This window comes from Chanos chanos, chromosome 5 (assembly GCF_902362185.1).
Source record: "Chanos chanos chromosome 5, fChaCha1.1, whole genome shotgun sequence".
NCBI classification, from domain to species: Eukaryota; Metazoa; Chordata; class Actinopteri; order Gonorynchiformes; family Chanidae; genus Chanos; species Chanos chanos.
In genome coordinates, this window is record NC_044499.1 from 17131264 (window position 1) to 17156726 (window position 25463).

At 47.0% G+C, this 25463-nt stretch overlaps 1 protein-coding gene across 1 annotated transcript in view; it reads left to right on the plus strand.

Moving 5' to 3' along the window:
- Positions 1-25463, plus strand: part of chd7 (chromodomain helicase DNA binding protein 7) — a 33643-nt gene that overhangs the window by 16 nt on the left and 8164 nt on the right. The window contains exons 1-23 of the mRNA XM_030773545.1: positions 1-1858; positions 5447-5847; positions 11153-11288; positions 11673-11804; positions 12098-12163; positions 13058-13113; positions 13644-13758; positions 14558-14641; positions 15411-15548; positions 15695-15816; positions 16053-16296; positions 16453-16629; positions 16873-17016; positions 17194-17464; positions 17800-18010; positions 18257-18452; positions 18696-18863; positions 19094-19273; positions 19461-19571; positions 20311-20516; positions 21831-22030; positions 22348-22507; positions 24851-24940. The exon at positions 1-1858 is cut by the window's left edge and continues 16 nt beyond it. Coding sequence (XP_030629405.1) covers positions 26-1858; positions 5447-5847; positions 11153-11288; positions 11673-11804; positions 12098-12163; positions 13058-13113; positions 13644-13758; positions 14558-14641; positions 15411-15548; positions 15695-15816; positions 16053-16296; positions 16453-16629; positions 16873-17016; positions 17194-17464; positions 17800-18010; positions 18257-18452; positions 18696-18863; positions 19094-19273; positions 19461-19571; positions 20311-20516; positions 21831-22030; positions 22348-22507; positions 24851-24940 — 5441 coding nt within the window. The 5' untranslated portion in view covers positions 1-25. The remainder of the gene's footprint in view (positions 1859-5446; positions 5848-11152; positions 11289-11672; positions 11805-12097; positions 12164-13057; positions 13114-13643; positions 13759-14557; positions 14642-15410; positions 15549-15694; positions 15817-16052; positions 16297-16452; positions 16630-16872; positions 17017-17193; positions 17465-17799; positions 18011-18256; positions 18453-18695; positions 18864-19093; positions 19274-19460; positions 19572-20310; positions 20517-21830; positions 22031-22347; positions 22508-24850; positions 24941-25463) is intronic.

The following is a 25463-nucleotide window of genomic DNA, read 5'->3' on the forward strand; positions in this document are numbered from 1 at the left end:
GCTGTGCAGAAGGAGCATTGCAGCCATGGCTGACCCTGGCATGATGAGCCTTTTTGGGGATGATGGGAATCTGTTCTCTGATGGGCTAGAAGGCCTGGGGGACTGTGGCTACCCCCAGGGCCAGGCAAATCCCATGAGCCAACAGATGCCACACGAGCACCAAGGCTACGGGCAGCTCTCCTCTTCTCTCCACCTCTCCTCACAAGCCGTCCCCGGACAGCCCAAGCTTGGCCACCATTTCGACCACTTCGGTCAGTACGAGCAGCCCAAAATGCACCCTATGGACCAGCAGGGCGGCGGAATGCTTGGGAACGGGCCGGTGAATGGCATGTCTTCTCCTCACTCGCGGTACCACAACGCTCCACCCAGTCACAGCGGAGGAGCCGGACCAGGTGGAGGCCACCATGTCTACTCTGGCACACAAGGAGACGGACGCAATCAATCATTCCCTGATGGTGGAGGTGCTTGGGGACCTCAGGTGGTCCAGGTGCCCGAGCAGGGCCGACCGCCTTTCCAGCAGCAAGCACCACAGCCTGCCTCTCACCAGCATGGCCCAGCAGGACCCCAGGGACATGCACACCAAATGGGCTACATGAGCCGGGGCGAATACGCCATGCCCGGTCACAACCAGACCCAGACTCCTCCAAGGATGAACCACTTCCCTCAAGGCCTTCCTCAGGAGGCTAACCATTTCATGGGTCACGTGGGTCTCCCACAGAACCCCAATATGGCTGGTCCCCCCATGCGCCACCCTACACAGCCACCTCAGCAGCATCAGCAGCCCCCCCAGCAGTTTCTCCATAGGCCTGGCCAGGGGCCTGTGCACCCAGACTCTGTGGGCAGCCACAACTCCCAGTTTCCACCTAGCCCCTCACGACCACAGCAACAAGTCATAGCTGGAAGACCCCATCAAAACATGGGATTTAACATGCACAACCAACAAGTCCCTCCCAACACTGTAAACAGCTCAGGGCAGTACCCTCCCTATCCTCCGTACGGCAACCTTAATCAGGGATTAGCCAATACTTCAGGGATGAGCCCCAGCATGAGCCTTACCACCAGCAGCAGCAGCAGCAACCCCAATGCTCCTGTTACCCAGGTGCAGCGCTACCCTGCCCCAGGAGGCCCACATCACTACCCTGCACCGGGGGCCCAACAGGGACCGATGCACCAGCAGCCCATTCATGTGAACCAAATCAACGCCCAGCCTATGCACCCTGCCCAGAACCAGGCCGTACCCCAGCAGAAGCTGCAGCAGCAACACCTGCAGCCTCCGCCTCAGGGATCTTACGGCTCACCCCCCTCCATGTCACCCATGAGGAACCTGGGGACCCCTACCGGCACCCCTCCGCCCCAGCAGGGTCGCCCTCCCAGTGCTGGGCAGGGTTCAGACATGGGTGGCTATGCTGGTGTGCCTCTCCAAACCCAGGGCTCAATGGCACATCCACAGAGAGGCCCTATGAATACAACACAACAGCATCCTCACCCTCAACAACTCCCACATCCATCACATCCACAGCAGCACCCCCATCCTCCACCCACGCAGATGTACGCGGCCTTGTCGCCCAACCAGAGGCCACCGGTTGCTCAGGGAAGGCCTGCGACGGGACCTGGCACAAACCACACGGAGTCACAGGAACAGAGGGTTCCCCCTCAGCAGCCTCAGCGATCGGGGCAGCAGCTGCAGTCACCACCAATGCCTTTCCAGCAGCAGCTGCAGCAGGTGCGCACCCCTCCTTCCCTCCCCTCCACCCAGGTGCACCTGGCCACGCACCACCAGGGCTCTCCCCCATCACAGCAGCCGTGGGCTCCACCTCACCAGTCACCTCCACCCAGCCAGAAAGTGCCTCACATGCAGGTGAGTTGTTCCAGCAAAGCACGCTTCAGCACTGTCACAAGATGTGTGTGTGTGTGTGTGTTTGTGTGTGTATACCTATATGACTTTTGGAAAGTCCACTGTGTGCATGTGGGTGGCGGAATGCGTTTTTGAGGGTTTATCTTCCAGAGCTGAGTGTTGCCCCTGCCCCTGTGGGTGCACTAGTGTGTGGGAAATGGATTTTTACAGCTGTTTGTTTCCTCTTCACTGCGTATCCTGGCCCTCCCCAAGACATAGGCGCCACAGCGCTAATCTCCTAAACCCCCTCCCCCTCCTACTCTCTGAAGGGGAAATGCTCCCTTCCTGCTCTCTCTAAGCATCTCTCTCCTCCCCTGTCTGCTCCCCTTCCGTTCTCTCTCTCTCTCTCTCTCACACTTACTCAGACACATACACACAGCACACACAATCTCTCTCTCTCTCTCTCTCTCTCTCATCCTCTCGTTTTTTTTCCCCCCTTTGCTCCCTTTTCTCTCTCTGTTTGCCTTGTCTGTCTCGGAGGACTCATGCGTGAGTTAATGGTGTACAGCAGGATGCGTCCTGTGGAGGAGGGAGCCAATGGGGAAGGGAGGTTAGCAGCTCTCAATAGCCGTGTGTGTCACGTGCTCCTGATGCCATTAGCTTGTTTTGCACTGAAAGCCTCTTTCTCTAGTGACCCATTCATACACAATGGCTGCTCTTATTCCAGTGCATGGATCTAGCTTATAGCAGTTTTGGAACCACTTGTTTTTTCCTCCCATTACACCACCATCACCACCGTTGTCCTCTGGCTCCTTTCTGATGTGAATTCCTGATTGTAAATTTTTGTGGTTGACATTTAAGATGTCAGTATTAATTTGCTTTATTCACGTGTGACCTAGATGTAAGACACACACAGTTAAGTGGTATACAGTGCTTCAATGGATATCCAACTTCAGCTGAGGGCCAATGAGCCATCATTTCTTTGTCTGAATCACAAAATGTGCCTGAAGATAGATGGCAACATTCCCGTCTCAGGTCTCACTACAAAGAACCGATGGAACAAGAAAAGCCAAACCAGAATTTGAGTTGTGTATCCATTTTTGCTAAACCAATGCAGACTGTTCTCTGTGAGTGGTGTACTTCATTCACGGTATATGTAACTCAGAGACAGACACAGCCTATTGTGTTTACGTCTCATATTTATTCACCCTATCAACTAGCTTGTGTGTCCCTCGTGTAACATTGAAAAGACTAATGAGAAATAAATTAAATCATGACCTTTAAGCAGAGCTTTGCCTAGTCAACTGGAACAGTTATTCTATTGTGGTCCATGCAGCTACAGTGCAATGGGTACCAAGTGTCTTCCCACAGTACCGCTGGTTATTTATCTGAAATAGAAGAGGTGGAAATGCTGGGGATAGCTGATCATGGCTACAACCATGGTGTGTGGGGAAGGAGTTGCGGCACGCTGCTTAACCACCACCCCCCCCCCCAACCCCAGTTCCCTCGAGAGTATGCACAAGGTTAGAGACACCACCTGTTTGCCATCTTATTAGTGCCCCTGCTTTCCCCTTGAGCCTGAAGCACACATCACACAGAAGGCTGTGCACTGCCTGCACACTCGCGGTTCTACTCTCCAACTCGCGTGCATTCAGTTACAGAGTAACACGTCAAATGATTCCTGACCTGCTCTGTTTTTCTTTTTCTTTTCTTTTATTTTTCTTTCTTCCTTTTTTCCCCTTTTTTCCCCCACCTCACCACCTCAAATTTTTATTTTTTGTTTTTTCCCCCGCAGATTTTACTTAAACAATAAACTGAATGGGTCGTGTCAGGGTCCTGGAGGAATAGTTTCCCTCTGACTTTGAAATTCAAAGTGCCTTCTTTTCTTTGCATTGACATCTAAAAGGGATTACAGGACTGTCAGTGTGGGACACTGCCCCCTTTTGCATTTTAACGTCAAAGGCCTCCCCCATTCATAACAACCAGAGGGTGTATTTTGCGGTACCTTTTTTTTGTTGTTGTTGTTGTTGTTGACTGAGATTACAAGATGAGCTCTCGTCAACTTCATCACCTAAGACCAGGGCTTTCCTTTAAAAATGATTCAGTGTGAGATACAGGCAACTTGCGGTAGGAAGAACTTCCGAGAGCGGACTGTTTAGATTTCCCCCGTGCCAAAAAAGCAGGCCCAAGTTCAAGACTGAGCCATGAATCTTTGGGAAAACCATTAAGGTTGGGTTAGGTCCTGTCTCAGAGAATCAGGCCAAGTTTTATCAGATGAATTGGGTGTTAGCTCATCGTTAGATTGCCGTGCTGAAAGCCTCCACAATTCAGCAGCAGTGTGAGGCTCCTTCAGGGAGTATTTAGCTCACCGAGTGAGCACTTTGCTTGCTAGATTAACTGACACGTCAGTCTCCCCTCGGAGGCATGAAACCCTATATCGAGCATATCGTATTCTGGACTGCTGCTGTCAAATTAGAAATGCAGAGAGCGCGTGCGGTAGGCCTATTGTCATTCATGCAATTGATTATTGGGGAGGCTTGGCAAGAGACGAGACATTTATCCATTAAAGTGGCAGCGCATACTCCCGTTCCAGCTGGTCTAATGACCGCCACTGGTCTGGGTGTGGGCCCTTTCTCTCCCCCCCCCCCCCCCTTTTTTTTTTCATCTGTGACCTTGCCATTGTTTGGCATGCACAGTGCACCCATTTTATCTGTTAGTCTGTTTACAGGAAATTTGCATTTTCCCACCACATTGATGTGGTTTTCAAAGACTTTGTCTTTAAGCAAAGTGCACGCGTAGCAAGGAGAGAACATTATACAGCAGAACTACAAGCTTAGCAACATTTACGCTGCGGAACATTTCTCTGTATCTTGCCCCGATGGAAATGCCTGATTTTTTTTCAAAAACGGCTTTGCAACCATGTGAAAATGTGAGAAGGTATGTTCGCCCATATGAAAGCCGTGGCATATTGGACTAAATTTACTAATGCCCATAAATACTCCACCCCCTTCCTTTTTAAGTATAGATATAATTTATTAGTGTCATAATGCCTTAGACCCATCTGCTGCTGGGACTCTGGGCAGCTGGACGCCCTGCACAGCTGCCAACATGTTTCCTGTCAGTCTCTCTTCTGTTGGGAATGGAGAACGGCATGAAAATAACACAGGCGCTACTACAGAAGCCTCACAGACCAAGCACCACCGGAGTATTTATCAGAATTGTTCAGAATGAGAATATTTGGATGACAACATGTAAACCAGTCGCCTTTCCAACAAGGGAAATGTTGACAATTCAGAATTACAACTCCTTGAATGTGTATCCTATTTCTGTTGGCTGGCTGCTGAGTTTAGAGTACGTAGAAACACCACTGGCGGGAGATAATTGATCGGAATTTACTTTTCAAGTCAGCGGCAGTAGTGGTTAATGGCATTATAAATCAACTCATTCTCAAGCTATTCGTCAGGCTGAATTCAAGGACAGTATTTTTAGAATATCATTGTTTCAGACAAATTAGATGGTATTTGACGTTTTGCCAGGGCAGCCGTCTTCCCTTTAACGGCAAACTGTTTGCTAATGCTTTTTTTTTTTTTTTTCTTTTCTGTCTCCTGGCAGCATTCCCCATCAGATTCTTCAGCTGAGATGACAGCAGCTAGTAAGACACCTGCCTCAGGCCCAAACCCCCAGCCAGCCAACTGTGACACGCAGCAGACGGATAGCAACCAAAAGCCAAAAAAGAAGAAGAAAAAGAAAGCCAAGGTGAATGAGGAAGGGGAGGGAGAGAAGAAGCCGGAGGGAGGAGAGAGCCTGGACAACGGTGCAGATGCCACAATGAGTGGCACAGTCCAGTCTCCCGTGGAGAAGAAGAGCAAGAAGAAACCAAAGGAGAAGGAGCCCAAGGAACCGAAAGAGCCCAAGACTCCCAAAACACCGAAAACACCCAAGACACCCAAAGAACCTAAGGAGAAGAAGGCCAAGACCACCACCCCAAAGCCCAAAAGCTCCAAGAAGCCCAGGTGAGTAAAGCCGGTTCACTCTTTTGACCATGCATGGTTTTAAATGGCAGTGTTCTGACATGGACGACTGAACATCTGAGCAGCTTTTGGCCCTGTGGTAACCTAAAGCTGCTTACACAGCAGATGTTGTGCAGGTCCCTCACAGTCTACAGCTTGTTTTCACCTTACTTTTAAGTGTGTGACTGATTGTGCTCAGGAAATGGTTGAGGGTTTTACATTGCGGAAACGGTGAGGGCCCTGCGTTGCTGAATGGACTAAGACAATGCAGATTGTAGATTGATGGTAAACGTACCACGCAATTCTCAAGACCTTCCAAAGTACGTGAAGGACTATAGCCATGATCACATGATCATCTTTCGTCTTTGATGTTTCGGTTTGTGAGCTTTGTCCAGCGTCGATGTGGATGGAGGGTCTGACAGTCATGTGATCATCCAGTTCATTGAACTGTAGTTATGTGTGGTAGCAGTTGATTTCTAGGTCATTAGAGAGTGTCTAGTACAGTTGGTGCCAGGGTTGTGTCTGAAGAATGGATTAATGTCCTCCAGCGTTACCCTTGTAGAGGCTTCTGTAAGATGAAGACCAGTTTTCTTCCAGTCATGATCCTCAATTTCATTAATCTTCATCAAAACTACTGGAGAATCAACCACTGTCTCCAGATCTCAGTTTTGGGTAATTCAGAGAGAGAGTGTATCTGATCATTTAGAGAGAATTTTATTCATTTTATGTAATCGTTTTTGAAAGCTCGTTCACAATGCACAGTTGAAGTTTGCCCTTTTGCTGTAAACACAAGAGCATGCTTGTCTATAATGTCTGTCAGTCTTTAAAAAAAAAAAAGAGGAAGAGGAAAAGGCAGTGATTTTTCACGAGTCTCCAGTCTATCAACCTCTTCTCAAGCTGCACATCCCCGTCAGCATGCTGATGACATTATGTTTTTTGCATCAGCTGTGATTGATGACTAAATAAATAAATAAATGTACAGTGCACAGAGGCTGAATATATGAAGCGCAGAGGCTGAGTAGCCATTTTTCTGTAGCAGAGGTAACATGAGACGACTGAGGAATGTGTCAGCCCCCACCCCGCTCCCCACCCCCCTCCCCCTGCCTCCTCTCCTCCCCTTCCCCCTCCCCCTCCCCCCCCTCGGCTCTGTCACTCCACTGCTGCTTTCCTTTCATCCAGAGGAAGAGGGTTGGGCCAAAGCAAGCACTCAGCAGTGCATCTGCAGCACAGAGCCAGAGCACTAGGTCATCTGAAGGGGGAGGGGTGAGGGAAGTGTGTGTGTGTGTGTGTGAGAGAGAGAAGGGAAGAATGGGGGGAGGGGATATTTCTCCATTCAAAATGGCACCTAATGGTAGTTAGTCCACAATGCTGTCTCATTAATCATGCCGGCCTGAATTCAGCTGAAAGTGCGGCTACAGCGGCTGGATGTTGGAGGTGTTCCTCATTGGGTGGTTCTTAATGGTGTGGCCCCATTTTTTTTTTTTTTTTTTTTTTAGAGAGGTGGGCTGCTGGGTTGAGTTTTCAAGTCATTCACACATGAGATTAGCCTTTGTCATGCAGCACCCCCCCCCCTTGACCATTTCTCAAATACTACAAATGCCTTGTTAGCCTTCTTAAGGCCAGCCTACTTTTATTTCATTCACTTTTAGAAGTCATTTGTTGAAACCAGAGTAAACAGGTCTTTAAATTTTTAGCCCTCCGTCATATGACCTTGCCTTTGTTTGCACACTTATCCGCAGAGAAAAGTAAAACTATTAATAGACCATCTCTCCTGGATGTGGACACACCCAAAGGCTTAGCTTTATCTGTGCACAGGTTTGTTTACTGTACATACAGCCAGTGAACACACTTTAGACCTCCCTCCGTTGGAGAATATGATATGTGCATGTGTTTTTGTGGTTCTCACTTCGTTAGTGAAAGACTAAGGTGTTTTGAATTGCAAATACGCTGCGCTCATCCTCAATTCTTTGGCCAGTTCCCAAACAACTACGGCAGTTCTACCCTTTATACACACACACGCACACACACACACACACACTGAAACCATACTCTAACTGCAGAAAGCACATCTGACCTTGTGGGCCGCTACAGAATCACCTGACTTTTCAAGTCCTCTCGCCTTTTGTTTTTTTTTTTAATGCCAAAACCCTCTCAGACGCTGTAGCAGAGTCAGGGCAACATCATGTTCTCATATCCGCATAACCACAACAGTAGCGTTTGCTCATGACATGCAGCGTCAGACGCATACGTTCACACACGCGCAGCTCTTGCTCGTCGACTCTCCCTCCACTACTTCCACTCCAGACCAGTGGCGTATTTATCCTCCAATAAGCACAAGTCACTTCCCTCTCTCTGTCTGTCGGCTGTAGGCGCTGGCGAAAAGGAAAAAAAACAAAAAAAAAAAAGTAGCGTTTAGAGTGACATTGAGCCTCAAAGACAGTGCGGAGTGGAGTGTTGAGCTACTGTGAAAGAGGGAGCTTAGAATCCAAATCTCCCCTCCGGGCCGTTTGTTTTATCCCTTCTTGGCTGCCAGGCAAGTCCCACCAGGGCTTGGGAGTGTTGAGTTCCTGTGAAGCCTTGTTTGCCCGCTTTGCTGATCAGACAGGCCAACTCCTCAGAAGACTGAGTGAACAGTGAAAGTGAAGTGAGGAGCAGGACGCACTGAAAGTGCAGGCTCCGACTCAAGGGAGCGTGTGACACAGGAGCGCAGAGGACACACAACGCTGCCACTAACTCCTGCCATCAAAGAGTGGTACTGTGGGAAGAAAAGCCTCGTGCACATACACGAACTCACCGTGAGCATGCGAAAGCACTGTTGGGTTTTTTTTTGTTTCGTTTTGTTTTGTTTAGCGGTACTGTTTTGAACTTCAGCAAAAGTCTAAACAGGCACCGAACCATTTCTCCTTCCTGAAGAGGTTTTTTGTTTGTTTCTTTTTGCTTTTGCTTTGGCAAAAATTTTTGAGATATCTGTGGCTAGTTGCTAGGGGAACCAGTTTGTATGGCAGTGTTTTGTGTGTGTGTGTGTGTGTGTGTGTGTGTGTTGTGCGTCTCTATGTTGCCTCTCCTGCTCTCAGCGGTGGTGCGGGTAATAAAGCTGCCGTGTCTGTGATGGTGAGTAATTGAGTGGTTCCACAGCATGGCTGACCTTGCTCTGAAAGCCCAAGGTGTGATGCCACTGCCTCCCCACCGACTCTCTCCCTCCCTCGCGTACACACTTTCCTATCACTCACGTTCACACTCTCGATCACATACAATGACCTTTTCCCCCTCATTATTACGCACGCTCTCTTTCTCTCTCTCTCTCTCTCTCTCTCTCCCCCTCTCCCCCTCTGTGTTGAACACTACACATGTCTATACCACTCATTTTCTTTCAGTCACTACAACCCACCCACATGGATCCTCTGTCTCATTTTCTCTCTGTTCTGCTTTCCCAGATAGTGAGGTATTTCCCCTGCCTTAATTCAACCACATTTAGTATAATTTAGTTCCCCACCCTATAGATTACACCTGATAACAGTCAGAGCGGATTGATGTAATTATTATGGAAGCAGAGTCTGGGTGTGTGCGTGTGTGCGCAAGCGTTGTTTGGTCTGTTTGGTACTTTAGACGTTGTTGTATTCCTTTTAAATGTCTCAGTGGTTGTTTGTTGTCTGCCTAATAACCTTTGAATGTCTACGGTTTGTGTACCTGGCTGTTTATCTCTTTGTCTCTTGGCATGCTTGAGTTTGCATGTGTGTCTGTTTTTGTGTGTGATGTGTGTCTTCTTCGGCAGCCTTGTTTGTGTGTGCATTGCATGTTTACGTTTGCGCCTGTGCAACAGCGGCATCGAATGAGCTGTTTTGGGTAAACAGACGTGTGTGTGTGTGTGTGTGTGTAAGAGCAGCTGCTGTTAGCGCGAGCACCGTGGGGGGGGGGTCCAGCTGAGGATGAGTCATCTCGCCGGCGACGGCAGGTGTCCCATTAACCCCCCGGCCCTCTCTCCTCCTCCTGAGTGTCAGCGCACGAGCAGCGGGGCTCACGGAAACCGTGCACCATGCCCCCTTCCCGACCCCACCCCACTAATGCCAATTAGACCCTCTCATAGCTTGTCCCTGTAGCCTGGTGATAATGTGCAGGAGGAGCTGGAGTGACTCTGGGAGAGCTCTGCTTCTCTCTGTAGTTGCGTTTGATGTGCTGTGTTGGGGCTCTGTGTGTGTGGATGGATATTAAACGTGCAGAAGAGCAGCGACTGGCCTTTCGAGTCCTTCACTCTGAACTACTCATTGCCCTCTATGATTCACAAAGGTCAGCCATCGAAAGCAGAGAGCCTGTCATCCCTCCTTAACTAGCCACGCTCTTCCAGCCTCTTACAGTCCTGATTTTCCTTCTTTTTTCTTTTTTTCCCCCGTTTCTTTCTTTTTCCACCGCCCTTTTTTTTTTTTTTTTTTTTTTTTCCCCCTTATGTCTTTGTACGTGCTGAATTTTTTTTGTTTTTTTTTTTGTTGTGTTTTGTTTTTTTTTTGTTCCCTCCCCCTTTTTCTTTTGGCTGTGTTTGCTGAGCAGTGACAGTATGAAACCCAAAGCCACAGAACGGTGTGCTTGCAGGTGCTTGAGGAGTGTGAGAGGGAGAGAGAGAGGAGGAGAGTCTCTGACTGAGGCAAGCAGATGGCTTTAGCCAGTGGCGTCCAGCCAGAGGAACAGGTGCGGGTCACGTGACCGCCGGTTACCAGGGCGATTTGATTGCTCTTGGCGTGCGAATGAAAGGAGAGGGGGGCCCCAGAGCAAACGAGCGAGAGAGCCTCCAGGGCATTGTGTAATCTGTGGCAGGGAGGGAGCAGGACTCAGAACTGGAAGTGGAGTTAGTTTACTCTCACTTTTGTGCTCTGTCTGTCTCTCTCTCTCTCTCTCTCTCTCTGTGTGTGTTTTGAACTTGAGAGCCGATATGCATTAGAACCCCCTCTCTTTATGTCTGCCCTTCATTTCTTAAACCCTCTTTTGTCCGTTTTGACAGGAGAAAATGTATAAAGAACACAAAAAGCCAAGGCAAAGGATTATTATACTGTTGTTGAGTGCACCTCTTCAGCTTCAGTCATGTATACAGTATTTATCATTAAATAACACATCTCTTTCTGAAAACTTGTCTACACACTCAGTATCAGTTACAATGTAAAACTGATCTGAGAATGTAGTGGTTTTAGGGAGGGGGGGGGCAAGCTTTCAGTGTATTCCTCAGCAAATAATATTGTTGTATAGTAAAAGGAAATGAGTTAGCCATGAAGTGGGTCACGTTTTGTTCACTCATAGACCCGCATTCACCTCCTTTCCACAGCACCAAGAAGTCTGACTCTGAGACTGGCGGCAGTACTAAGAAGGAGGCTAAACGCAAGCGGGAATCCTCCATCTCCTCAGACGTGGAGAAGACACCACCACCCTCACCAGAGGAAGACGATGATGATGGCATACAGGTAAGCGTTTCTGCTGTGTATTTTCATGATGTCAGCTGTTGGATTGACCAAGTTCGTATGGAATTTCTAATATGAAGGAGACTGTTTTTTTTTTTTTGTTTTTTTTTGCTGTCTCTGAACCAAATTTTTCTTCTGCATCAGAATGGAAATTTACTTGAATTGACTCTAGAGTACAGTAATTTGTCCTCATTGGAGGAATCTCCACATGTGTTAGCAGTTAGGGGGAAACCGTTTTAATACAAAACACACAGATGACCCAGTTGCACACGTAGCGCATTTTCCATGACATTTTCCTCCATGTTCTTTCTGCTCTTGTGCGTGGCCTCACCGTCTTCTCTAATATGGGTCTTAATCTTCCATCTGTCTGTCTGCGTCTGACCACAGAAGAGGCGCTCCAGCCGACAGGTCAAAAGGAAGCGCTACACCGAAGATCTGGAGTTCAGGATTTCTGACGACGAGGATGACGGTGATGATTCTCCCGGGCCTAAATCCCCATCCAACACCTCTGAGCAGCAGGTCAGCACACATACATACACACACACACACACACACACACACACACACACACACTTAGCTCCAGCAAGGAGTCTGAAACCGTCTGCCGGTTTGTGTGTATCTCCAATGTGTGGACATCTGTAAGAGTTCCTGTGGATTTATGCGTATCTCTGATGTGTAGAGATCTGTAATTGTGGTCAGCTGGGAGTGGATATGGCTTAAGAATCACTTCAGCAGAGTTGGAAAAAATCTGACTGTTTCAGTTGATTGATCATGTGTATTGCCTTATATGTGTGTGTGTGTGTGTGTGTTAGGAGGTCCCTGAAACGGAGGGCCCTGTTGTGGAGAAGATCATGGGGATGCGCAGGTCGAAGAAGGAGGTGAGAGACCTGAGTCGCTCTTGCTCGCAGAAGCTTTTACCAACGCACCCCTGTGGGTCAGGGCAGATTACATTCTCCAACAGCTGTCTCAAATCCGCTCCCCGCGCCCATGACGTGGAGCAGATAATTGAGAGGGGAGATATTGTCTTCCGCTGAAAAGGGAGTAGTATTAATCTTGTAAAGACTGACAGGGCTCCTGAGCCGGCACTCGTCCGGAGCGTAAAGAAGGGAGGATTGGGGATGGGGGGGGGGGGGGTGGACACGGAGCCACATAAGAGTAAACCTTCTCGCTGTGTGATTAATCCAGTCCCCGTAGACACAGACAGTGGCAGTAGCAGCGTGCAACGCATACTGGTTTTTTGAAAAAGGTCCGCAAAAAACAAAGCTTCCCCGAGTAGGCCGGCCAAAAATAATACGTTGCGCATGGCTCTTAGCAGCGCAGCTGCAAATGGGCTCCCGCCCGAGGAAATGGTAGGTTTGGCGTCTGCCGTAGTGCTGTGGTTTTGGCAGGAAGCCAGGCCCCGGGTCAGCTCCCTGTGAATGGGGCTGTGTGTGCGGCAGAGGAGCTGAACTGATTCATGACTCAGCCACTGAGCACACCGCTCTCACTAGAGAAAAAGAAAAGAAGAAGGATTGATCTTTTTTTTTTTTTTTTCTTGGTCTTGCTATAGTCGCTTCTGCTTTTGTCTTAGGGTGTCAGTCAACAGAAAGTGCCTATCTCAAAGAGAGATCACTTTTTAAGATCTGTAAAACAGGAAGCATGCTACAGTTTTGGTCTTACATTACAATGTTTTTGTTTGTTTTTTACTCTGCACTGTCATTAATGTGCAAATATTAATTAAGCTAGCTAGTAAATGTTAATAAATCCATATTTTTTTCCTTTTCTTGTCACAGTTGGAATCTGGGGAAGAAGTGGAAGTTGAAGAATTTTATGTCAAGTTCAAGGGCTTGTAAGTGACCTCTTTTATATATCGGGCATGAAATGTAATTTCCTCATGAAGAATGAGAGAAAAGATTGAATAATTGGACCATATTAAAACGTGAAATCTCACTCAGCCTCTCAGACAAACGGATTCTGCACTGAAAGAACTACATTGTTGCATTTGTGGCTTTGCATTCAAGGGTTGGCGTTGAAATTTGTCACATCAAAGTGTGGTTTACAAGAAGAATTAAAAATGGTTTGTCAAAAGAAACGCTTTCGTGTACAGCACGCATTTAAAAGTACATGCTGTACCAGGTTTCAGATTAAATTCTTAGCATGGCTTTTTTTCCTTCCTCAACTTGTCACTTTATTCCAAATCATGTATGTAAAGTATGTGTCGTCTTAAAATATTTAACTCTTTTGCTTATTTTCTTCCATATGATTATAAGCCTCATCTGGTAGTGAGTTATATAGTTGTATACCTGAGTGGGGATTGTTAGGACCACGTGTGTGACAATGGAGGTATGTGACACTGACTCATTGTGGTTCTCCCTACAGCTCTTACCTGCACTGTCGCTGGGCAGATATCGAGGAGCTTGAAAAGGACAAGAGAATCCACCAAAAGGTCAAGAGGTTTAAAGCCAAGCAGGCAGTCAATAACTTCCTCAGCGAGGTCAGTGGTTGCCCTCCATTTTCCTGCTCATCCTCCATTTTGTTTTCCTCTTCTTTTTCCCCTCTCACCCTCTCTCTCTCTATCTCCTCTTTCTCTTGTGTTTCATATCCCTCGCTGATAATGGTGTCAGTATGTATTAACATTATGCTTTGAGCGTGTGTGTGCACTTTCAGTGTCATGAGATAATGGCAGTCTATTGAGTTGACCAGTCATGACATGGCTGTGTGAACAGACCCATGTGAAATCGATGAAATGTTTCATGGTTTCATCTGGAAAAAGAGGGGTTATCCTCACTTCCTGTGATGCATCACACCTTTTTTTTTTCTTTTCTTTTTCTTTTTTTAAGGGTAATTGAGACTGACTGATGTGTGTGACGTTATGGCCTGTATTGTTCATTACCGCAGTGTAATTTCACAGCTCAATCTTATTGCATATCAGTTTGGGTGGGGGGTTTGGGGGAGGAAGGGGGGGTTTCCCCCAAAAACAGTTCCGCCCACATCAGAAAGCGCATAGAACATGTGCTGCCAAGTGGATTGTCACAGCACAAACTTGTGGCCGCGGTGTTGCCTCTTTCATATATTTAGATCAGAGGCTGAATAAAAAAAGCATAACACGTGCAGTTGACTAATGAAACATAACAGTTACGAAATAGTTATCTAAACCTGAATGATGCACTAATTCTAAGTTGCTTTGGTTTAAAAGCGTCCGTGAAATACCAGATTGTAAACGGGTGACGTATCCCGAGTCACCCCGTTCCGTACACTGTCAATGTCTGAACAGGTTTTCTGTTGTCTTTCAGATGGACGACGAGCCTTTCAATCCAGACTACGTGGAGGTGGACAGGGTTCTGGACGTGTCTGAGAGCACAGACGAAAACGGAGAGGTGTGTAGTAGGACTGTTCGTTTTAGAAAGGACAAAATGTTTGGTTGAGGAAGGATTTGCCTGTTTTAATAAGTCTAAAGTAGTTACTTACTGATGCTTATGTGCTTCATTTCCTGTCTTTTACAGCAGATAAACAATTATCTTGTATTTAAATAGTCAGTGCTACTTTTCTAACAGTGATAAATGCGGCTTCTCTGATGTTATTTTAGGAAAACAGCATTTACCAATGTGTGTCGTTGATTACATTTTCATGGGCTGACCCAGAGCATTAAGATCAGAAGGATAAAAGATGCATGTCCCAATGAGAATGAGTAGGAGTGCGTTCAACCATTTTATTCAAAATTTGGAGCACCTTGTGCCGCCTAGACAGGAATCTTTTTTTTTTTTTTTTTTTTTCCCCCCAAGCTTCTTTGACTTCTGAAAAGTATTTATTTCCAGAATGAATATCAAAAATACACCAGTTTGAAGGCACAGTAAATCTATTTAGTTTGAACTGGTTTCAGAAAATGAGTTTCCTTTTGAAGAGAAACACAAGAAAAGACGACGTTAAAAATCCAGGTGATTGTCAGCGCTTCAGATAGTTTTGAGATCAAACACTCAAGTGAACATCATAATGAACCCGTACGTCAAAAAAGAGCGAGCTTCACCTTTGAGACATCATCATATCTTTCTACGTTTAACAGCAGGAACTTCTGAGACGTTTCCCTCCCTCTCGCGCTTCTGAGAATCAGATTGATAAGGACATTGTGTGTTTTACCTGTGCTTGCAGCCTGTGACTCTGTATCTGGTGAAATGGTGCTCCCTGCCTTATGAAGACAGCACATGGGAGCTGAAGGCAGACATCGACCAAGGGAAGATCGAGGAGTTTGAACGAGTCATGGCACGGGAGCCAGAGCTGAAGCGCGTGGTAAGAGCGGACGGCCCGTTTCTGTCTTCTCGTTTCTTTTTCTCTTTAAGCGCGGAGCGAACTGAGGGGGGAGGAAGGGAAAAAAAGAGGCCACGTTCCTGCGGTCATGCAGAAACCACTAACGGGAATTGTTTTATTTGAAACAGGAGCGACCTCCTGCTAGCGACTGGCAGAAATCCGAGAGTTCCAGGGAATATAAAAACAGTAACGCGCTCAGGGAATACCAGCTGGAGGGAGTCAACTGGCTGCTCTTCAACTGGTACAATACGTATGTATGCAATTACCCAGTCTTCCAGCTGCACCACTCTCTTTGCCAGTCTCTAATGCTAGAGCTAAGGCCGCAATTACACCCAATGCGATTTGGATTTAGTTAAATACAGGGTTTTTAATCAACTACTTCAGCACCTAGCGAGTGTTACTGTGCCATCCTGCAGGTGACAAATTCCTGATTCTCACATGCTTTTTTTTTTTTCTTTTCCCCGTTTTCTCCCTGGTCTCATTCAGACGAAACTGCATACTAGCAGATGAAATGGGGCTGGGCAAAACCATCCAGTCCATCACATTCCTGTATGAAATTTACCTGAAGGGAATTCACGGTCCTTTCCTGGTCATCGCTCCGCTCTCCACCATTCCTAACTGGGAAAGGGAATTCCGGACATGGACCGAGCTCAACGTGGTGGTGTATCACGGAAGCCAAGCCAGCCGAAGGACCATTCAGGCCTACGAGATGTACTACAAAGACACGCAGGTAAAAAAACGGAGTGCTAATTGTTCATCAGAGGGTTTTTCATTCAGGACTCGAGGACTGTTTTAGTAATGCGGTCATATTTGTAATGCACAGTAAATGGTAGCTCTGTGTCGCTCTCCCGTGCCCCTTCTCTTCCGCACCCCTCCCCCTTGACAGGGCCGAGTAATAAAGGGAGCCTACAAATTCCATGCCATCATCACCACGTTTGAGATGATCCTGACTGACTGCCCAGAGCTGCGCAGTGTACCCTGGCGCTGTGTGATCATTGACGAGGCCCACCGGCTCAAAAACAGAAACTGCAAACTGCTGGAGGGGCTGAAGATGATGGACATGGTTAGTATAAAGACACAGACGTACAGAAACATATCTAAAGTCAGCTCCTCAAAAAATGATCGTCCGCTTTATGGACTGAATTTAGCTTCGTAGGGTTTTAATGAAGTGCTGTGTTGTGTTGAAGGACAGTGTGTGGTGTTTTGGCAGAAGTACTTTGATAATTGGCCAACAGTTAACCTCACTAGTGCCCTTTAATTAGGGCCGGCGTAGTGTAATTTAATGAGCTTTCCTTTGTCTTGTAAGGAACACAAGGTCCTGCTGACAGGGACACCCCTGCAAAACACTGTGGAGGAGCTCTTTAGTCTTCTGAACTTCCTGGAGCCAGACAGGTTCCCCTCGGAGTCCACCTTCATGCAGGAGTTTGGGGACCTAAAAACTGAAGAACAGGTACTTTTTAAAGGCTTGTGTTGGTAAAGTGATAGTAGAAGGAATGAGATGCTAGAAGACAGAGAGGCACAACAATACATAGATGTAATTGAACAAGAAGCATTTGTTCATTAATAAACGGGTATAACTGAGGTTAATGTGCTAGTGGTAAACCTTATCCATGTGTTACCCTCATAGGTGCAGAAGCTTCAGGGTATCCTAAAGCCAATGATGCTCCGTAGACTGAAAGAGGATGTGGAGAAGAACCTGGCGCCCAAGGAGGAGACCATCATTGAGGTGGAGCTCACCAACGTGCAGAAGAAATACTACCGCGCCATCCTGGAGAAGAATTTTGCCTTCCTCTCCAAGAGCGGAGGTGGTGGCGGAGGAGGCGGAGCCAGTGTCCCTAACCTGCTGAACACGATGATGGAGCTGAGAAAGTGCTGTAACCACCCCTACCTCATCAACGGTGAGTCAGTGACCACACTTGAGTTTAGAAGCTGAAATGGATTCTAGTGGAAATGTAGAATGGCTATTAATATCTTGTACTGTGAGCATATCAAAACTGTAGGTTGTCCTGGCACGAAAAAGTTGGTTTGTCCTAATGTGCCAGTAAAAAAAATCCCTTACATGTATCTCTCTTTTTGCTCCTAAACAAAATGCAGGTTCAATAGATGACTGAAGTTTTTATCAACAAGCATGAAGCTTAAAACTGTTCCCCGATTGAACAAATCCAATTAATTAAACGTGCTTAATTACTGTTCCTACATGACATGCTGAGTGTGAATTCACTATTTTTTTCAGGTGCTGAGGAGAAAATTATGGAGGAGTTTAGGGAGAGTCACCCCGCTGAGCACCCAGAGTTCCACCTCCAGGCCATGATCCAGGCCGCAGGGAAACTGGTGCTGATCGACAAGCTGCTGCCCAAACTGAAGGCTGGGGGTCACCGCGTGCTCATCTTCTCCCAGATGGTGCGCTGTCTGGATATCCTGGAGGACTACCTCATCCAGAGACGGTAGGGCTCCTAAAAACCTGCAGCTCAGAGCCAGCAGACCAGAGAGACACAGACTGTTTAGTAGAATCATTTTTGTTTTGTATTTTCTTTTTTTTTTTTTTTTTTTTTTTTTTAAATCATGTGGTCTCTAGTTTTGTTGAGCCACACCTAACTGTGTTTAATGGAGAAGGCCTGTCTGATTTCAGAGACTTTTCACAAGAGGAAAAAAATTCATTGCTTGTCCATGAATTAATGTTTGTTCTCTAGGTACCCGTATGAGCGCATAGACGGGAGAGTGAGGGGAAACCTGCGACAGGCAGCTATAGACCGCTTCTCCCGCCCGGACTCGGACCGGTTTGTGTTCCTGCTGTGTACCAGGGCTGGAGGCCTTGGCATTAACCTGACTGCTGCAGATACCTGCATCATATTCGACTCTGACTGGAACCCTCAGAACGACCTGCAGGTGAGCAGCGTTTCTCGCAATGAGCTGAATATAAGACCGTGGTCTAAGCTGAAAATTGGTGGGAAACTGCTTTAATCCACCAAGTCCCACTATAATCCTTATAATGGAGCACTTCCAGCTGAGTGATTGGATGGAATGCCAGGCTTACATTATGCAGCCGTAGCGGGTTTTGAGGTTGAGGAGCGTCTGCTCAGCAAGGTGATATGTGTGTGTGAGACAGTTTCTCATGGTTCTGTCCTGCAGGCTCAAGCACGATGCCACAGGATCGGACAGAGCAAAGCCGTGAAAATCTATCGCCTCATCACCCGGAACTCCTACGAAAGAGAGATGTTCGACAAGGCCAGTCTGAAATTGGGCTTGGACAAGGCTGTGCTTCAGTCGATGAGTGGGAGAGAGAATGCTGCCAACGGGGTACGAGTTCATTTTATAGAGATTAACTGAAACTGAGTTTGTTCCAGCAGGTTCATTAATCAGACTTTCCACATGTTTAGAGTTGGTGGATAGATCTTTTAATCTCCCTGCGGGATGCATTTTCTCAAACTTTTTCCTCTTTAAAGAGAGTAGGAATGACTGAATATTTCTTTTCTTTTTTTTTTTTTTTTTTGCTATACTCAATCATATTCTGCTCTGCTCCGTCTCAGGTTCAGCAGCTCTCTAAGAAAGAGATTGAGGACCTCTTGCGCAAAGGAGCGTATGGAGCCATCATGGATGAGGAGGATGAGGGATCAAAATTCTGCGAGGAAGACATTGACCAGATTTTGCAAAGACGCACACAGACCATTACCATTGAATCAGAGGGCAAGGGCTCCACTTTCGCTAAGGTAACAATATCACATGCAAAAAAAAAAAGAAAAAAAAGAGTTTCATAAATGATGTTTTAGATATTAATGGACAAGTGTGTGTTGATATTGTGTCATATTTGTTATCTGTTCTTGTAATAAAATCTGTCTCATGGGAGTAATATTTATCATCCCTTTCCCTCTTTTCTTTTTTTTTTTTACTGTTCAGGCGAGCTTTGTGTCCTCCGGAAACAGATCGGACATTTCTCTGGAAGACCCTGACTTCTGGCAGAAATGGGCAAAGAAAGCAGAACTGGACCTGGACGTGATCAACGGAAGGGTGAGCTCAGCGTCGACGCGCTCTTTAAAATGGAACGACCAGGCTCGCTCTCCCAGAGATGCCTCCTGGGAGATGTAGTTTAAGCCGGAGAGTTTAATCTCACGCACCTTCTCTTGTGTAGCCGTGTGAGAGGGATTTATGGCGGACTGTTAATCATTGTTTCATTAATGCCAGGGTCATGCATTAGCAGCTTTTGACGGCTATCACATTCATAACTCTAAGCGAGGATTGATAATTGAGGAACGGGAGAATCCGTGTCGAAGGGGTACTTCCACTGCGCTCTCTGGTGTCACTCCTCATAAATATGCTATCTGAGCATAATTAATGAGGCTTATTTCCCAAGGCTAACAGTGCGTGGAATGTAGCCGTAATTGGGCAAAGGCGAAATTGTTTAAACTTGGCTGTGGGAAGCGTTTTCTGTAATTACCACTGTTCCCTCCACTCAGGAGAATTGGAAGAACTAAGCAGCTTACAACTGCTGAAGGAAAACATCACTTTAAGTCTAACAAAAGTCTTTTATCTCAATATTGTTTTCTGCGCTTGCCCTTGAGCTAAACTCTTAATCTGGCAACATGAGTGGATGTCATATAGTGAAAACTGTCCAAGGCTCTCCATTCATGCTTGTCTGCAGGCCAGCTGCAGGCTGATACAATAATAACAGTGATAAATTCAGCATTTCTGTCTCCCATCTGAAAACTCCTCGGGGAGCATTCTAACACCAGATCCTATCTCCTGACAGAATAACCTGGTGATTGACACGCCTCGGGTCAGGAAACAGACGCGCCACTACAGCTCAATGAAGGAGGATGAGATGATGGAGTACTCGGAACTGGAAAGCGACTCTGAGGACAAACCAGTCCAGAAACCTCGTAGGCCCCTGGACAGAACCCAGGGGTACCCCCGCAGCGAGTGCTTCAGAGTGGAGAAGAACCTGCTGGTCTACGGGTGAGCAGAGCTGACCGGCCGCAAACCGGGATTCAACAAGAGAGTGTTTACCTCCCGTTCAGAGCCAGGCAGTCACACGCGTACCTCTGAGATCCGCAAAACATAAACAAAACCACTTGTTTTTACCCCCGAGAACTTGTTTTAAAAAAATGCGTTGAACGTCTCTGAGTGTAAAGCCCATTCTCCTCCCAGTTCCCCACGCAGTGTTCTCTCAGGGCGAGCACTGTAGATCGTACTGCTCTGTATCCCTCCAGTCCACCATGGAATCCAGCCTCCAAAAGGAAGTCCATCCCAGTGCCATGAAACAGGATATGCCGTTTCCTGCATTCATTTCACTGCCACCCAAATATCCCTTGTCTACTCTTGTTTTCCATTTGGAATGAGGCTATCTGGTAGCTTGCAGCCCACCAGTGCTATGGCCGACTTTGTCACGCCTGTCTGTCCTGGGGCAGTAGCAGACACAGAGTGATCTAACACACACACACAGTTAATTAAGTGCTGGGCTTCAGTGCACGCTGCACTAATCATGGCTGGCTGCACGCACCATGTCAGCCATGACTACCCCCACCCCCAACTTTTTTTTTTTTTTTTTTGTCAGACGCGTCTAGACCCTAAGGATACACTGCAAATTAGATCCATCAAGTCTGAAGGTTTTGTCTCATCTGATGTTTTTTGTGAAAGGCAGTGCAGAACCATTGAATCGGACCAGACCCCCACCCCCACCACACCCCGAACACAAACGCAGTCATATTCATACACACACTCATCCCTCCTCCTCCTCCTGTAAAATGCCCTGTAGGCCAGTTGTGTATTCCCCTGTGCTTAGAGAGAGTGAGCTCCAATGCTTCCATCGAATAAAGAAGGGCACTGAGTCTCCCCATGCCCCCCCCTTTTTTTCTCTGTCTCTCTCTCTCTCTCTCTCGCTCTATCCTGCAAAAAACAGAGGAATGAAACGTACAATGGCCTAAATGGGCATGACAGCATAGGTGCTGCTGATTTAAAATTTTTATTTATTTATTTATTTTTAATATCTGTCACTCCACCACTCTTTCCACACCACAGTATTCCAAAGTCTCAGGCTTAACTTCTAAAAATAAATTATATATGTTACAAACAGTGTGTTCGGATACTGCTTGACAGGGAAAAAAATAGAGAGGATATTTGTGACCGGAGCTGAATTGCCAGTTGTATGCGTTCACATGTTTGAAATTCTTTGAATAACTGTAAGGAACACTGAGACCCTGAGTTTGTGGCGTTTCTGTGCTTTAATTGGCTCCTAACCCCTGGCTGACTGTGGCTTTTACGTTCTGCTAGCTGGGGCCGATGGGGCGACATCCTGTCCCACGGGCGCTTCAAACGGCCGCTGCGTGAGCGAGACGTGGAGACCATCTGCCGTGCCCTCCTGGCCTACTGCCTACTTCACTACCGCGGAGACGAAAACATCAAGAGCTTCATCTGGGACCTCATCACCCCCACCGAGGATGGCCAGAGTCGCACTCTCACCAACCACTCCGGTAGGACACCGACACTGTGACTCACACACACATTCACTCTCTCTCTCTCTCTCTCTCACACACACACACACACACACACACACACACACACACACACACACACACGCTCCTGACGCCATTTTGAGCTGTTTGCATCAAGCTGTCTCTAACTGTGATTGTCTGACTGTGAACAAGCTGCACACTCCGCCATTTTAGAGTCGAAGCCTGTCATGCTTTGTGATGCTGTCTGGCTGTCTCTGGTGAGAGTGTGTGTGTGTGTGGCTGGCTGGCTGGCTGGCTGGCTGTTAACGGTGTGTGTATGTGTGTGCTGGTTTCAGGGCTGTCTGCTCCAGTGCCCAGGGGCCGTAAGGGGAAGAAGGGAAAGCTGCAGGCTGCTCAGCCCCACATGCCTCAGGCTGACTGGCTGGCTGACTGCAACCCTGACATCCTCCTGCAAGAGGACAGTTACAAAAGACACCTCAAACACCACTGCAACAAGTAAGACTGCTCGCTCTCTCTCTCTCTCTCTCTCTCTCTCTCTCTCTCTCTCTGTCACTCACCTTCTCCAGCAGAGCATTTGCATTGCTTCTGTTAGGAAATAGAAAACTTTGTATTCTTCACTCTTTTACCAGTCTCATCTTTTGACTTCTTTAATGTTATCAATCACTTCATTTTAATTGACTGCTTTTTGTACTGGTGCGGGGCGGTGCTAAGTTGTAAGTGTATTTTTATTTTTCTTAAATTCACTGCATATCAAAGCTGGGGTTTCCAAAACAATGGATACACCTAATGAAACCCTGTGGCCAAGCGAATTGGAGAAGGGCTGTGTAAATGCATGTCACATTCACTCTTATGCTGATTAACTCTAATGATTTTGCTTTACTAAGGCATCTCAGGCATCTAAGCTAAGAGGCTAAGGCATCTTGCAGCCAACTGTATAAAGAGCGGTTGTCTAAAGCAACATGATCAAACATTCTAAAAAAGGTCAAATAGCTGGTGCCCAAATGCAATAACATGCCCCTTTTGATAACATGCCCACTTGTGTAAATGGGCATATTATTAAAAATCATGACACCCAACATGGAGGAACTCTGTCAGGAAAGCGGAACTTTGATCTGAGAGAGACACACAGGATTGTTGCCAAAAACCACAAGAGTCCTCAACAATGAACACAAAACTGAAAGTACACCTTCATGGCTCAGTCTGAACACAGAATGGCGTAAGTTTCACAAAGCAGCGTTTTTTTTTTTTAATAGGGTTACCATTCAGGAACTAATCGTAACCGAGGTCATTGCGGCAAGCATAAAATCTGGAGGTCTTTTCCTACATCTGGATGGTTTTGTATTTGAATGAATGAGTCAATGAAAACCTTTAACCCCACCCTCACACTTTCCCAGTGCTTAAACATCACTGGGTCGGTTAGGATATGTGAAGTCGTCTTATGGTGTCATTGGGACTGAACATTACTGCACATGGTTAATTATGAAGCTGTTTCGGGTTACTACGCACACCTTGTGGTGCAAACATCTCAAGATAATTTCTTATTTGAAGAAGATTACAACACTATACATACTGCCAAATGTATTTAAGAGCAGGTTCATAGATGTCGGATTAAAGAGGCAAAAGCACATTTATATGGAAGCAAACCAAACTTAAATTACACAGTGAATTAATCATAATCTTAACCATTTCGGTATATGTGTAATTGAAAATGACTTGAAAATGTCTCTGGTCGTGGCTCTGCCAATGGATATCAGCTTTACTTTTGGGGACACTTGTGTTTGGCAGTAGCTAATTCCACAAAACTCTTACTCATTTCCCTCTGGATGAACCATCGAGAAAGTAATAGGAATTTAGAAATGATGAGCAGAGTATTTTTTTTTTTTTTTTTGTCTTGAAAGAGTTTAAGATCTGTATAATTCATCACAATTATTTTGTTTCACCCTAAATGTCTGTCAAGCGCTGCATGCTCTTGTCTGGCCTCTTTTGTTAGCGAGGCTTCTCTGGTTTCATCCGATAAATAATTTCTTGTTGCCAGGCCAGCATTGTTGTGTCCAGGCTAGGCAGGTTTTAAAAATGAGGCTCGCATTCTCTCTCTCTCTCTCTCTCTCTCTCTCTCTCTCTCTCTCTCTGATGTGAGTCCAAAGTCAGGGGAGCAGAGCAACAGCTGAGGAAACGTTACGAGACGATAAATACGAGGTGCTTAGACCGCCAACCATCTGCTCGCTGCGCCGCTAACTTCTGCCTCTGTACTTTAGAGGCGTCCCGTTAGCACCTCCCAACTTCCCAAACAGCATTAGGCAGGAAATGAAAATGCAAGGCTGGCAGTAGCAGCGGGGAGGGGTGAAGGATTGGGGGGGGGGTGTCGAGAAGGGAAGGTTGGAGAGGGGGGGGGCACGGGCGGCTCCCCAAGCGGAGCGGAGCCGTGCCAGGCCAGGTGCCAGGCAGACCTGTTGGAAGCGGGTGAAAGGCGGCACACACAGAGGTGATTATGTGCAGCCATCTGTCAGGCGTGGAGGCTGCCGCGCAGCGTGGCTAATCAGCCCTGGCAGCATGATGGATGAGCTGTGGCACATGCCAAAGAGCTGCTGCTGCTACTGCTGCTGCTGCTGCTACCGCTGCTACTGCTGCTGGCAGAGCTGGCCAAAGTTACTAACTCTTTTGTTTACCTTCTCTCTCTCTCTCTTTTTTTTTCTCTCTCTCTCTCTCGCTCTCTTTCTCTTTCGTGTCCTGCCCCATCACCACCCCCCCCCCCCCCCCCCACCGCTCCTCCTTTTCCGTCTCCTTTCATCTTGCATCCTCTCTCTCTCACTCTCTCTCTGTCTCTCTCTCCCCCGACAGAGTTCTGCTGCGGGTCCGCATGCTGTACTATCTGCGACAGGAAGTCATCGGAGACCAGGCAGAAAGAATCCTGGAAGGAACAGATTCCAGGTTGGCATCTCATTCTCTGTCTTTTCTCCAGTCCTTACACCGAAGCCCTGCCTGCTGTGTTATCTTCCCTCTCCTTCCATCATCATCTCCTCCTCTCCCATCCCCCCCAACCCTTCCCCCACCTCCCCACCAGCCCCCTCTTTTTTTTTTTTCCCCCTTCTCTATCTCTCTGCCTCCTCCCTTCCTCTCTCTCACCCAGATGTGCATGAATGTATAATGTGGAAACGTGCTCACAATGTTGATGCTTTCAAGGACTTAACTGAAGTTCTGACAGAGCCATTGAGGTGTGTGTGCGTGTGTGACCAGCGTGAGATAAGCAAGTAGCACAGATTTACGGTCATAATCAAGTTGGCCCTGAACAAACAAGATGAAAAATGGCCCTAAATGAGATGCCGTGTGGTAATGGTTGCATTTCCTACCAGATGTCTGTAGATAGACATCACTGCCACACTCATCAGATTATGTGCTGCTGCAGTCATTTCAAGGTTTTAATCACTTTTCCTGTTTTTGTTTGTTTTTCCTC